This window comes from Prunus persica, chromosome G6 (assembly GCF_000346465.2).
Source record: "Prunus persica cultivar Lovell chromosome G6, Prunus_persica_NCBIv2, whole genome shotgun sequence".
Taxonomy (NCBI): domain Eukaryota; kingdom Viridiplantae; phylum Streptophyta; class Magnoliopsida; order Rosales; family Rosaceae; genus Prunus; species Prunus persica.
In genome coordinates this window covers 685,438-697,667 of record NC_034014.1, presented here as the reverse complement: position 1 = coordinate 697,667, position 12,230 = coordinate 685,438, and the positions used below count along the sequence as shown (strand labels likewise).

Genomic DNA, 12,230 nt, shown 5'->3' with positions numbered 1-12,230 from the left:
TGTCACAACTATTTTTTTTTTAGCATTGTAAACCTTTCTATTCCTATTTAATGAAAATTTCCCATCATTTGGCAAAAAAAAAAAATTGTACCTAATTTCCATGACAAATGAATATAGGAATATTTAAGATGTTTAATGGAGGAAATAGACGTGATTATTTGGGAACATGGAGACCCACTAGATGGAAAAAAAAAATGGCACAATTTGCAAATATTATGTTACTAAATTACTCATGTATCTTACCATGTAATGTATAAAAGGGGCATTTAGTTCATGAAAAATGACAAATTTAGGCATGAGAAATGGTTGCCTGACACATGAGAAAATAAGGAGAAAATGAAACCCTCCCCCCCTTGAGTTTTATTTTTCCTTCACATGGGAAACTAATGCACCATTTTAATGACCCTTTTTCCCCATTAATAATGTAGATTAAAAAAGAGCATTAAATGCATTATTTTTTATTTTATTTTATCTAATATGGGTATAATTGAAAAATTAAACAAACTTTATTTTGCATTCATATACAAATCAAACATGGGAAATGAAATAAAGTGATATTACCAATATTTTCGAAACCCTCGATATTTTAGACCTTGCTTATATATCATCAACCTTGTTAAGTTTTGGGTTTTCACTTCATTAAAGGGTCACTGATCGACAACCGCTTAGCCCCATGTGAGAAATCTCAAGGCTAAACAAGTATCGTGGAGTACCAATATTCTTGAGTTGAAGATGGTGGCAAAATTTGCTATTGTTCAAGGCCGGTCCATTGATTTTGGAGGCCGTGGGTAGAAATAAAAAATTGAGGCATTTTATTTAAGGCTTAAATACTTTTTTGGTCACTGGGTTTTACATGAAAATTAAATTTGGTTATTGATAAATTTTTTTAGCCAAATTGGTCACTGTGTTTCTCAAAGTTTACAATTTATAGACATTCCGTTTTCTTTCGTTAAATGCAGTATTTATTTGTATTTTTTTAGGAATCACCTTCATTCTTCCTCCTCTAACTCAATGAGTTATGGTATATTGTGCTATTATAGAGTTTAGCAAATTGGGGGAAATCTTGGGTTGAAATCGAAATTGTGAGGTATAAGGAAAATCAAAAGCCCAAATCAAATTAAAATGAAATCAACAACTTACCAATATATTTTGGTGCTCTATCACCTTGATTACATCTCCTTGTCATCCGAAGTCACAATACGGTTCTCACTCAATCGATTCAGGCTTATAACACCCAATTCGTGACGTTATACCTCATTATTTCGATTTCAACCCAAGATTTCTCCCCATTTTTAAAACGCTTATAGCACAATAACCTAACTCGTTGAGTTAGAGGAAGAAGACTTGAACGTGCTTCTTGAAAATATAAAAATATAAACTGCACTCAATGGAAGTTAATGGGAGATAAAGAAATGTCAATAAATTATAAACTTTTGGAAACACAGTGACCAATTTGACTAAATTTTTTTCTCAATGACCAAATTGAATTTTCGTGTAAAACCCATTGCCCAAAAAGGTTTTTAACCATTTATTCAATGTTTACCTTATTCTGAACAACTTAAATAAAAAGTTTCAAGCGTTGGTGTTAATTATGTTAGTTTATGTAAAATAAGCTCACTACATAAAAAAATAAAGAAAAAGGCCCAAAACAATTTAGAATAAGCCAAAAAAGCATCAGTTACACACAAAAGGTTTTGTTTTGTTTTTTGTTCTTGCTAGAATATCTCTTGAGCTAAAAAGTATTATAAGAGACCCCCTTTTTTTTTTTTTCTTGTGCCATCGGCCAGTCCTCATCACTTGTAATTAAAATATCATAAAAAAAAAGATTGACATAAAGATATATCGGGCCTTGAGGAGTAATTTTCTCCGCACTAAGTAAAGCCTACCATAATTAAATGACTTGAAAGCATCTTTCCTATTTGACAACATCCCGAAGGAAGACATTGGGGTGGGCACAGTCTGGATTGAATTGGTTTCTCCTTAAAACTACCATTGAACTAATTACAATATAATGGTTTGATTCGGTTTTATTTTGACAAAATTCATGAAGGAAACAAATTCGAACCAAACCAAACCAATTTAAGACAATTTGGTTCATCCAATTTGAGCCTAAGCCCAATTCTCTTTCTTTTTGCATTTTTTCAATATTGTTAACCCATTTATAACCAACAAATTCACAACTTGCTTCACACGTAAATCATTTTCTAGAGTACGAAACCATCCTGAAGCTCAACATGTCATAAAACTTCAAATTTCAATAACTAATATAGCTCAATTCAAATATCTATATATAGTTATTATATAATTCGAGTATTACACATGTAAAATATAATATAAATAAAATCATATTTACAAAAGCTCAAAACCAAACCAAACCAAATCATATATGATCCAGTTCGGTTTTGAAACCGTTTGACTTTTTCTTGATCAGAACCAAATTAAACTGATAATTTAGATTTTGTTCGGCCGAATTGATTCCCACCCCTAGGAAGACACATGCACCCCTACATATCACCATGAAGACACGAATGATTAACATCTAGTTAGGAGGATGGGTTCCCGTGACAGGTTATCTGCGACTTGAATGAAGTGTTCTGTAGACATGAAATTGAACTTCAATTATTGAAGAAGGTAATGGGTGGAATCCAAGAAAAAGGCAATTACTTCATGAATTTTTGGAGTCTAAGAGCATTTCAAAGGGAGATGTCAAATGAAAAATGTTAAATTTGAATTTGATGGCTTATGTGGCAATTTGACACTTTAAAAAAAAATTGAACTCCACCCGAAAATGCCAAATATCATATTATTTTATTATATTTTAAAAGCAAATGCGGCTTATATGATACATAAAGTTTTGAAAGAGACTAAATGATAGTGGGGTCCATGACTAAAAAAATATTTAAAAAATATTTGACATCAAGCTTTTTGATATGTTATTTTTGACATATCTCTTCTAACCTTCAAATCCATGTAGGATTTGACTACTCAGTTGGAGACGCTCTAATAATCTGATCGATTTTAGTGGCTATTAAATTGACTAATTTTTTAGTGGGGTTTAAATTATAGGCTTAAATGTTAAAATGGTCCTTGTGTTTTATCTCATAGGCCAATTTAGTCCCTGTGTTATCAATTTGGCCAATTTGGTCCTTGTGTTTGTATATGTTAGTCAATGTGGTCCATTCCCTTCAAAATATAAAATATAAAATATTTAAAATTAATTAAAATAAAAACTGTAATTGATTATAAAATTTTAAATTCAATCTGAAAATGGAATTTTTTTTTTTTAAAATTTCACCTTCCCCAATTTCACGCACACACCTCAACCACCTCCCAAACCCAGCCACCCTCACCACCACCACTCCAACCCCAAACCATAGCCACCCTCACCACCATTCCAACCCCACCTAACCACAACAACTCTCTCTCTCTCTCTCTCTCTCTCTCTCTCGGCTTCCTCTTTGACAAATCACGAAGATCTTCATAGCCGGTCACCTTAACCTTGATGGCTCTACCGCCAATTGATCATCCTCACTGCAGTAAAAGTCAACGATATTCAGGCCAATGGATCGAAGAGGAGAGAGAGATGAAGGGTAGAGTATGAGAAAATCTTAAACATAAGAGAGAAGAAAAATTGCAGCAAGAAAAGAGTAGGCATCAATTCAACTAAGAACCCTTTTTTTCCTACAGGAATCGAGATCATTTGAGGTTGAGGTTGTGTGGCTTTTAATCATTTTAGCATTATTATTATTTGAGTTTAAATCTTTATAATTAATTACAGATTTTTAAATTAATTTTAAATATTTTTATTTATTTATAGATTTTAACATAATTTTAACATAAAGGATCAAATTTGTTAACATATACAAACACAGGGACTAAATTGGCCAAATTAATAACACAGGGGCTAAATTGGCCGATAAGGTAGAACACAGGGACTATTTCGACATTTAAGCCTAAATTATACAAGGGTCCTATTTCAGGGGGTAAAACAACTGAAATCCAATAAACAATTACAACTAAAACTGATAAAAACGAAAAAATTTAAATTAAATTAAATTAAATTACCAATAGAAAAAACACATTCTGATTTTTCTTTCCACTTGTCATCAAATTGGCAAAAACACAAAAAAGAATTGTCCTTGGCACTGGAACGACGTCGAGCTGTCATTTGGCATGGAAACGAACCCAAAATCCCGAACCAAATCAACAAAAATGTCGTTGAAATTTGCGACTTAGTTTTTTAACACCAAGTCCCATTTTCACTCTTTTTTACCCTGTATTAGGTTAGAGTTTGCAATTTTTGGTGAAAATTTCATTGAATTATGTGTCACCATAGTTGACGAATGACACAAGGGTGAGGGTGTCATCTTTTTCCTGTTTTGACGAAGATATTGTGCCATTAACCTGACATTAAAGTTTTAATTAATTATCTAACCCAAAAAAAAGTTTTAATTAATTAGGTTACCTTAATTTCAAACACAACCCAGGTTATAGTTTGTGGTCGAACCCCAAGTTATAGTTTAAGTTAATGTATCATATTGAATAATTATCTCAAATTAAAAAGAACAGAATAAAGAAAACTGACCTGAAATTGTTAGTTTCTCCCAATGTCTCATGTAAATTTACATTATTCATGAATATGAACATAAAAAAGATGAATCCACTACCTAATTACACTCCCTTGCTATCCTTCTTTACACTTTCGTAAAATGATATAAATCAGAGTCTTCTCATTGTTGTTAACTATCATGTTACAATAGGCGTGCAAATACACATATTGTGAGAAGTTTCACAAATATGGTATGATTAATATTGAAATTTTATTCATGTCAAATGTGCAGTGAAAAAGTATGAAAAAAGCTATAGATCAAATCTTAGATTTCTTCAAATATGTTGTGCCAATCTCTAGCAGGACATGAAGATTTGGATAAAACAAAAGCTGTGGAAGGAGAATCTCAATTAGAAATAGCATAGAACAACCATGTTAGCAGAGGTCTTTAATTAAGAGACAAAATTAACTGGAATTTTGATATAGTCCAACATGAGAAATCTCAGGGTAAAATTGCAATATGGAAAATTTTATAATTTCAGCGGTGTGCCTCTATGAAATGAGTCACACATCATTAAATTTAGGAACTTCTATGTATTCATAAATGTTGTTCAATAGTTACACTTCGGATATGAATCACAATTACATCAATAAAATTTGGATAAGGTGAATTGCATACCTAAGGTAGGTATGGATAATGGGTACCAATTGACCCAAATGAGTTACCTATTACGATGGTAGTTTGTACTGGTGTAGCCATTGTCCATCCCTAACCCAAAGCCCCAATAAAAGATCAAGGTCAATATGTTACTAAGATAGAAGTCAATATGGTCCCCAACCATGTTATGAGTTGCAACAAGTTTGTAGTTACTTACGAGTACAATGATAACCAAGATATCAGTGTGCATGGATCTTTGTGGATGTATGAGCACACCTCAAAGTTTCAGACACACGAAAGCAAATATTTATAGTCAACAAATATTGGTCTAGAAATCCGGGCAAAGAAGCAACACTTGCAAATTACAAACACCGATCACTCAGCTTAAACTGAGCCGATTTCAAGTGTATCTTGGATGCGATTTTTCATATTTGTTGAAAAAAAGAAAAGGGTTTTAATCCGATTTGTAATTTGACACGTGTGTTACTTTTTGTGTTCTTGATGAACTATATATATATATTTTTATATAGGCAATATTAGAAAGGTGGTTTTCTCCCACACACTGTCGAAGTGTCATGTGAATTCAAACTTGAGTCCATTGATCTGTAATGTCAAGACTCTTTCATTGGGCTAGACCCAAGGCCTTAAAGAACTATTTCTGTGGAATGAGTGTGTCCAATTACCCAAATGCCCTTAGAGCCCTAATGAATAAGTGCCACCACTTTCTCTGTTCCTTTCCTTCTTTTTGTTTTTCCTTCCGCAATTTCCCTCCCTTTCTCGCTCTCAGACGTCTGGAGGCGCGAATCTCTTTCAAGTCTCTTCCTCTCTCATTCTCACACTTACCTAACGCCTAGTGATTTTCGAAGCATAAATACTTCTTCTGTTATCTATCGTGGCTCTCTCAATCTCACCAGAGGTAAGAAAACTTCTCTAGCTAAAATTTTATTCAAGTAGCAATTTTTTTGTACTCAGTAGTTGTATATCAAGAAATTTTTGTAGTGTTTTCCTGAATTTTTGTAGAGATTTCTGTTAGTTTGTATGGTTATTTTTGTACTGTTTTCTTGATGATTGCATTTATGCAAATAGAAATAGTTTTTGATAAATTGTTGGAATTTTGAAGAAATATTGGTTTGAATATATATGCTAAAAGAACCAAGTTTTGAAACAGAACGGTCATGGAAAGATATTTTAAAAGGAAATCAACGGTCATGGAGTCATCATCGCCTCCAAACGAAGTTGTTAATGCTAAAATATTAAAACTATGAGAGAATATTTGTTTGTGGGAATTTTCTGTGTATTCTTCTCCTTGTAGGAGGTTATATTTATAATACAACGAAACCTGAATGGGCAAGTAAATAATAAATTCCTAAATCTATTTGCAGTAGGAAATCAGGAATTAAAGTAAATCAATTACAATTATAATAGGAATTCTTGGTGTGTAAGGAAAGTAAGTCAATATCCACAAGTCACGCCAACACTCCCCCTCAATTGGTGCATAGATGTCGCCAATGCCCAACTGATCTAGTGAATTGTGGAATGCTTTACTGGAAATCGCATTTGTCAAAATATCCGCCAATTGATCCTCGGATTTCACAAAATGCGCAATCTGGTCCATGTGTCGGGGTCGTTAGTCGAGAAGTCATAATCTGTGCAGCGGAAGATGCATAGGATACAGTTGAGTAGGAATTGGGATCGGAATATGAGCCTGAGTCGAGGCCGGAGTCAGAGTTGAAATCGGGATCAGGGTCTGAATCAGAGCCAAATTCGAGGTTGGGGTCATCATCGGAGTGGGGGTCGGGGTCGTCTACGGAGTCGGGGTCGGGGTCGGGGTCGTCTTCGGAGTCGGGGTCGGGGTCGAGGTCGTCTTCAGAGTCGGGGTCGGGGTCGGGGTCGTCGTCGTCATAGTCAGGGTCGGGGTCTGGGTGGTCGTCATCATAGTCGGGGTCGGGGTCGGGGTCGGGGTCGTCAAAAGAGGATCCTGATTCTGGATCGGGTTCGGGGTCAAAGTCTGCATCTGTAGGAGCGGAGCCATCTGGGCATTCAACTCAACGATGGTTGGTAGAGAATGAGAGAATGAGTCGGTGGTGCTACCTCCATGAGGATTGAAAAAATCATCAACCCCCATAACACTAAATAAAATAATCTCTATTACAATAGGACAAAATATAATTGGTAAGTAACCAAAATTCTAATGAAATAAGGAACCAAAATTCTAACTAAGTAAGGACTCGCCAACACTCCCCCTCAAGTTGGGCAAAGATATTTCGCACGCTCAACTTGACAAGCGAGTCACAAAACACCATACTTGAGAAGTAACAATTGTAGAGAAGATCTTTTAGTCAACCACGAGTGAAACAAGTGACAAACTAAAACAAAGTTCACAGCGGAAACACAAGAGCAAACCCTAAAAAATAGGGCACATAGCAAAACACAGAAATCCTGTGAGCACGGCTGTAGATAAGGCAGAACACAGAAACCCTGTGAGCACGGCAGTAGGTAAGGCAGAACACAGAAACTGTGTGACCATAGCAATTGATAAGGCAGAACACAGAAACCCTGTGAGCACGGCAATAGGTAAGGCAGAACACAGAAACCCCATGAGCACGGCAGTGGCAACAATAAATTCTTCCATATAAACTTTAGTTAATTCACTCAGACACAACTTCTCTTCAATCTTCCTCTCCCCTTGAAGAGAAGGGGTCGTCGGAGTCAAGAAATAAGCAACATCTTCATGGAAATATGTCAAGGTAATTGGGATAGGTCAATAAACATATCCCTTTCACTCCCCCTCCCCCCCCTCTCAAGGGGGGAGAAGAGCACTTAAATTTCAAGAAGAACACAAGCACAGGTCCCTAGATCGAACTAGGCTCTGATACCATGCTAAAATATTAAAACTATGAGAGAATATTTGTTTGTGGGAATTTTCTGTGTATTCTTCTCCTTGTAGGAGGTTATATTTATAATACAACGAAACCTGAATGGGCAAGTAAATAATAAATTCCTAAATCTATTTGCAGTAGGAAATTAGGAATTAAAGTAAATCAATTACAATTATAATAGGAATTCTTGGTGTGTACGGAAAGTAAGTCAATATCCACAAGTCACGCCAACAGTTAATAGTTCAAAACAAGCTTGCTTGGAAATCAACTTGGAAGATCTCCCTCTTGATCCTGGACTACGCACTCGAATTTGGGATTACCATCCTAATGTTCGAGATCAAGTTCGAAGGGCTTATCTGCAAAAAGGTCCTTTTCAGCCCCGAAACCATTCCTTCCCCCAGAGGAATCTTAGTGGAGGGCCAAGAAGGTTCATTCCTGCTTGGTTTGATGAATTTCCTACTTGGTTGAAATATAGTGTAGCAAAAGATGCTGCTTATTGTTTCTGTTGCTATCTTTTTAAACCAAATACTGGAGAACAAGCAGGCAGTGACTCTTTTGTTGGCAAAGGGTTTTCAAATTGGAAGAAGAAGAGTGAAAGGTTACAAGGTCATGTTGGAGGACCGATGAGTGCCCACAACCAAGCTTGGAGCAACTGTAAAGCTTTTTCAAAGCAAATCGAAGCTCAAACTGAATATAAAACTCTTTTGGGTGCATCAGTTAATTGCATGAGATTTCTTTTGCGACAAGGGCTTCTGTTCTATGGAGATGATGAATATGAAGATTCAAACAACCAAGGAATGTTTGCTGACCTTTTGAGATTACGATGTAATTATGATGAGGATATAAAAGCTGTCACATTGAACAATGCTCCCTTAACCCTGAAGTTGACATCATCTGATACTCAGAAGGACATTGAAATTGCTATTTCGACGGAAATCATCAATGCAATCGTTAGAGATATTGGTGATTCATTATTTTCCATTCTTATTGATGAGTTTCATGACATGTCTTCACAGGATCAGATGGCTATTGTATTACGTTTTGTAGATAAAGGTCATGTAATTGAGCGTTATTTAGGTATTGTGCAAGCTACCGACGACACCGCTGTTTCGCTTAAGGGGGCGATTGATGATTTCTTTTCTACTCATGGATTAAGCATGGCTAAGTTACGGGGGCAAGGTTATGGTGGGACAAGTAATATGCAAGGTGAGTTGAATAATCTTAAGATGCTTATAGTGAAGGCGAATGAGTGTGCATTTTACGTCCATTGCTTTGCTCATGATCTTCATTCAACTCTTATAGCCATGTCAAAGAATCATTTAGAAATTGTGGGTCTTTTTTCTTGGGTTGCTAAGGTGGTGAATGTTGTTGGAGAATTTGTTGAATGTCGTGACACTCTTCGGGAGAAACATGGTGTTTTAGTTTTTGAAGCACTCAATACCAGCGAGATTTTAAGTGAACAAGGTCTAAATGAGGTTAGCTCCAAATTTAAGACTTTGATAAGCTTGTTTACCATGTTCTCATCCGTGATAGATGTACTTGAGGTCATAGCAGAGTTTGGATTAGATTCTGAACAGAAATCTAAAGCACGGGTTCTATTGGGTCCCCTCCAGTCATTTGGTTTTATTTTTAGTCTTCATATGATGATAAACATTTTGCGAATCACAGATGGTTTGTCACAAGCATTACAAAAAAATGATCAGGATATTGTGAATGCCATGAACCTAGTGAGAGTATGTAAAGAACAATTGCAAGTGATGAAGGAGAGTGGTTGGGATTCATTACTCAATGAGGTTTCTTCATTTTGTCAAAAGCATGAAATTGAAGTGCATAACATGGATGATAGGTTTCTTACTCGAGGGAAAAAAAGAGATCAGGTGATCACAAACATGCATTATTATCGTGTTGAGTTGTTTTGTACTGTTATAGATATGCAAATTCAAGAGCTAAATGTTCGTTTCACTGAAATGAATACAGGGTTGCTTCTTTGTGTGGCATGTTTGAATCCGAGTGATTCATTCTCTGCTTTTGACAAACAAAAGTTGATTTGTCTTGCTCAGTATTATCCAAATGACTTTTCTACACTTGACTTAATGATACTTGAAGATCAGCTTGAGAAGTACATTATGGACATGCGTTCTAGCATTGAGTTTTCAGGATTGAACGGGATCGCTGATCTTTCACAAAAAATGGTTGAGACCAAAAAAGACTCTGTTTTCCCATTAGTTTACTTGCTGTTGACATTGGCACTTATCTTACCAGTTGCAACTCCCAGGGTAGATAGGGTGTTTTCTGCTATGAATATTGTGAAGAATCGATTACGCAACCGAATGGAAGATGAAAGGATGAAGGATAGATTGATTCCATATATTGAGACAGACATTCTTGATAGTATCGACGATGAGGTTATTATGCAACGATTTCAAAATATGAAAAATCGTCCATGTCAGTTATAATTGTAATGAGTGGATCTTTTATCAATGAATACCGATGTTTTTGGTTTTTGGTTTTTTTGAGTTTTCAACTGTTTTTTTTTTCCTTTCTTGTTTTAAAATATTGTTAGTATACTTTGCATCCCTAGAAAGTGAGTAGGTTCAACCATGACTTCTTGTTCAAGAAATAACGAACATGGTGACTGCCGAACAAGTTACAGGTTTGTGTCAAGAAGTAACATAATCGCATGGTTTGCCACTCTCTCGAATTTAGCAAGAGGCAAGTACTGCTATATGAGAAAAAAAAAACCAGAAGCATTTTATCTATATCCTCTGGTATCAGAATTTAGTGGGAGTATGCAAGATGAATTTCATTTTGATCGTACTCTGATTTCTGGTGTCTTGTTGTCCTTTCTCTACAGACTTTTATTAGCATAACACGAACCTGAAAATGGGAGACCCAGCTGATACTATAGCAGTCTTAATCTGTTGTGTAGCTGTGGTCTTCTAGGTAGTGTACTAGCTCATACTAGATATTATATCTCAGGATGCCAAGTGGTGCCACTCTGTTTTTTACATCTTGAAGACCAGGTACATACTCAGATGTCTTACTAGTAAGATATTTCCCAGTATATTTCTTTTCTTGGTTTTTTTTGGAAGGTACATAATGCGCTGCTTTATATGGTCTGTGCTTCTTTTCTTCTTTTCTTCTTCATTTACCCATGTCAAGTTAATCCATTTAGCACTTGGCTTCATTTATGCAAGCTTCTATAGATTCAAAATTTCAAGCAAAGCTGCGAGAAAGGAACACAATTGCTTTACATGAAAATCTGTGGGAGCACATGCATTAGCATCTTTTTTATTATTTTTATTATTTTTTCACTTCTGTCATTTCACATATTTTCCCAAACACTTGCGTATGTGTTATTATCTTTATAGTTGAAACTCTTGGCTTAGCACCCAAGAGACCTTTTAGTTGTGGCTTCTCAAGAACATGCTGAAGTCAAAATCTTGCTTTCTATCCCAAGCATGATTGTTAACATGATAAAAGTGTGGTTAGAAAGTTAGAACTATGAAGAGGTCATCATGCTGCCTGGAAAAAATTAATGATTGACAAGGTTTTTTTTTTTTTTTTTTTTTTTTTGGGGTACAGAAATAAGGGTACCATTGACATTAGACACAGATTTGGAACTTTAAAATTGATTAGGAATTTTTTTTTCCTGTCGAAATTCAGAGATTAGGGAAATTGAGCTTACTTATTAAACAAACATGATTGCTGAATGAGGCTAGAAGATAACAGAGATCATAGTATCATTGTTTTAAATTGTTCATTGCTGTATATTGTCACTAGCTAATTCATTTTATTTCCGTAGTTCTCAGAATTCTCATATGTCTAGCAGCGCATTTGTGCAGACAATATGCAGGGGATGAAATCAATGATGTTTCGGCTGCAATTCAAGATTGACAACGCCTGTATTGGTGGCAAGGCACAGAAACAGAGTGAAGTGACTCGGAATGAACAATTTCATGCATCATGCAAAGGAAGCCATTGATTGGAGTGAGTTTTTCAAAGCTCAATAAGTAGGCTTTTGGGATGAAGAGCTGGGCTTCAAAGGGTGCTACATCGTAGAGTTGTATTGTTGGTTGCCTATAAAGAAATAAAAAGCATGGTAAAGAGTGTTGCTATCCACACTCGATACACAAGTTCTCAA

At 35.5% G+C, this 12,230-nt stretch overlaps 1 protein-coding gene across 3 annotated transcripts; it reads left to right on the top strand.

Annotated features, from left to right (window-relative positions):
* LOC109949841 lies at positions 5,948 to 12,144 on the top strand. Of its 3 annotated transcripts, none has more exons than XM_020566549.1 (4): positions 5,948 to 6,123; positions 6,376 to 6,446; positions 8,321 to 11,109; positions 11,932 to 12,144. In XM_020566549.1, exons 2-3 carry the CDS (start codon positions 6,383 to 6,385, stop codon positions 10,540 to 10,542), a joined length of 2,286 nt encoding a protein of 761 aa, XP_020422138.1. In that variant the 5' UTR covers positions 5,948 to 6,123; positions 6,376 to 6,382; the 3' UTR covers positions 10,543 to 11,109; positions 11,932 to 12,144. The 3 variants fall into 3 exon arrangements, with proteins under 3 accessions (XP_020422138.1, XP_020422139.1, XP_020422140.1); XM_020566550.1 differs by lacking the exon at positions 11,932 to 12,144 and having other exon boundaries at positions 8,321 to 9,963; positions 10,064 to 10,154; XM_020566551.1 differs by lacking the exon at positions 11,932 to 12,144 and having other exon boundaries at positions 8,321 to 9,561; positions 10,064 to 10,144.

Coding starts and splice junctions, on each gene's coding strand:
- LOC109949841 (XM_020566549.1), top strand. CDS start 6,383: ATGGAAAGATATTTTAAAAGGAAATCAACGGTCATGGAGTCATCATCG. Junction 6,447..8,320: donor ATCGCCTCCAAACGAAGTTG/TTAATGCTAAAA, acceptor TCACGCCAACAG/TTAATAGTTCAAAACAAGCT.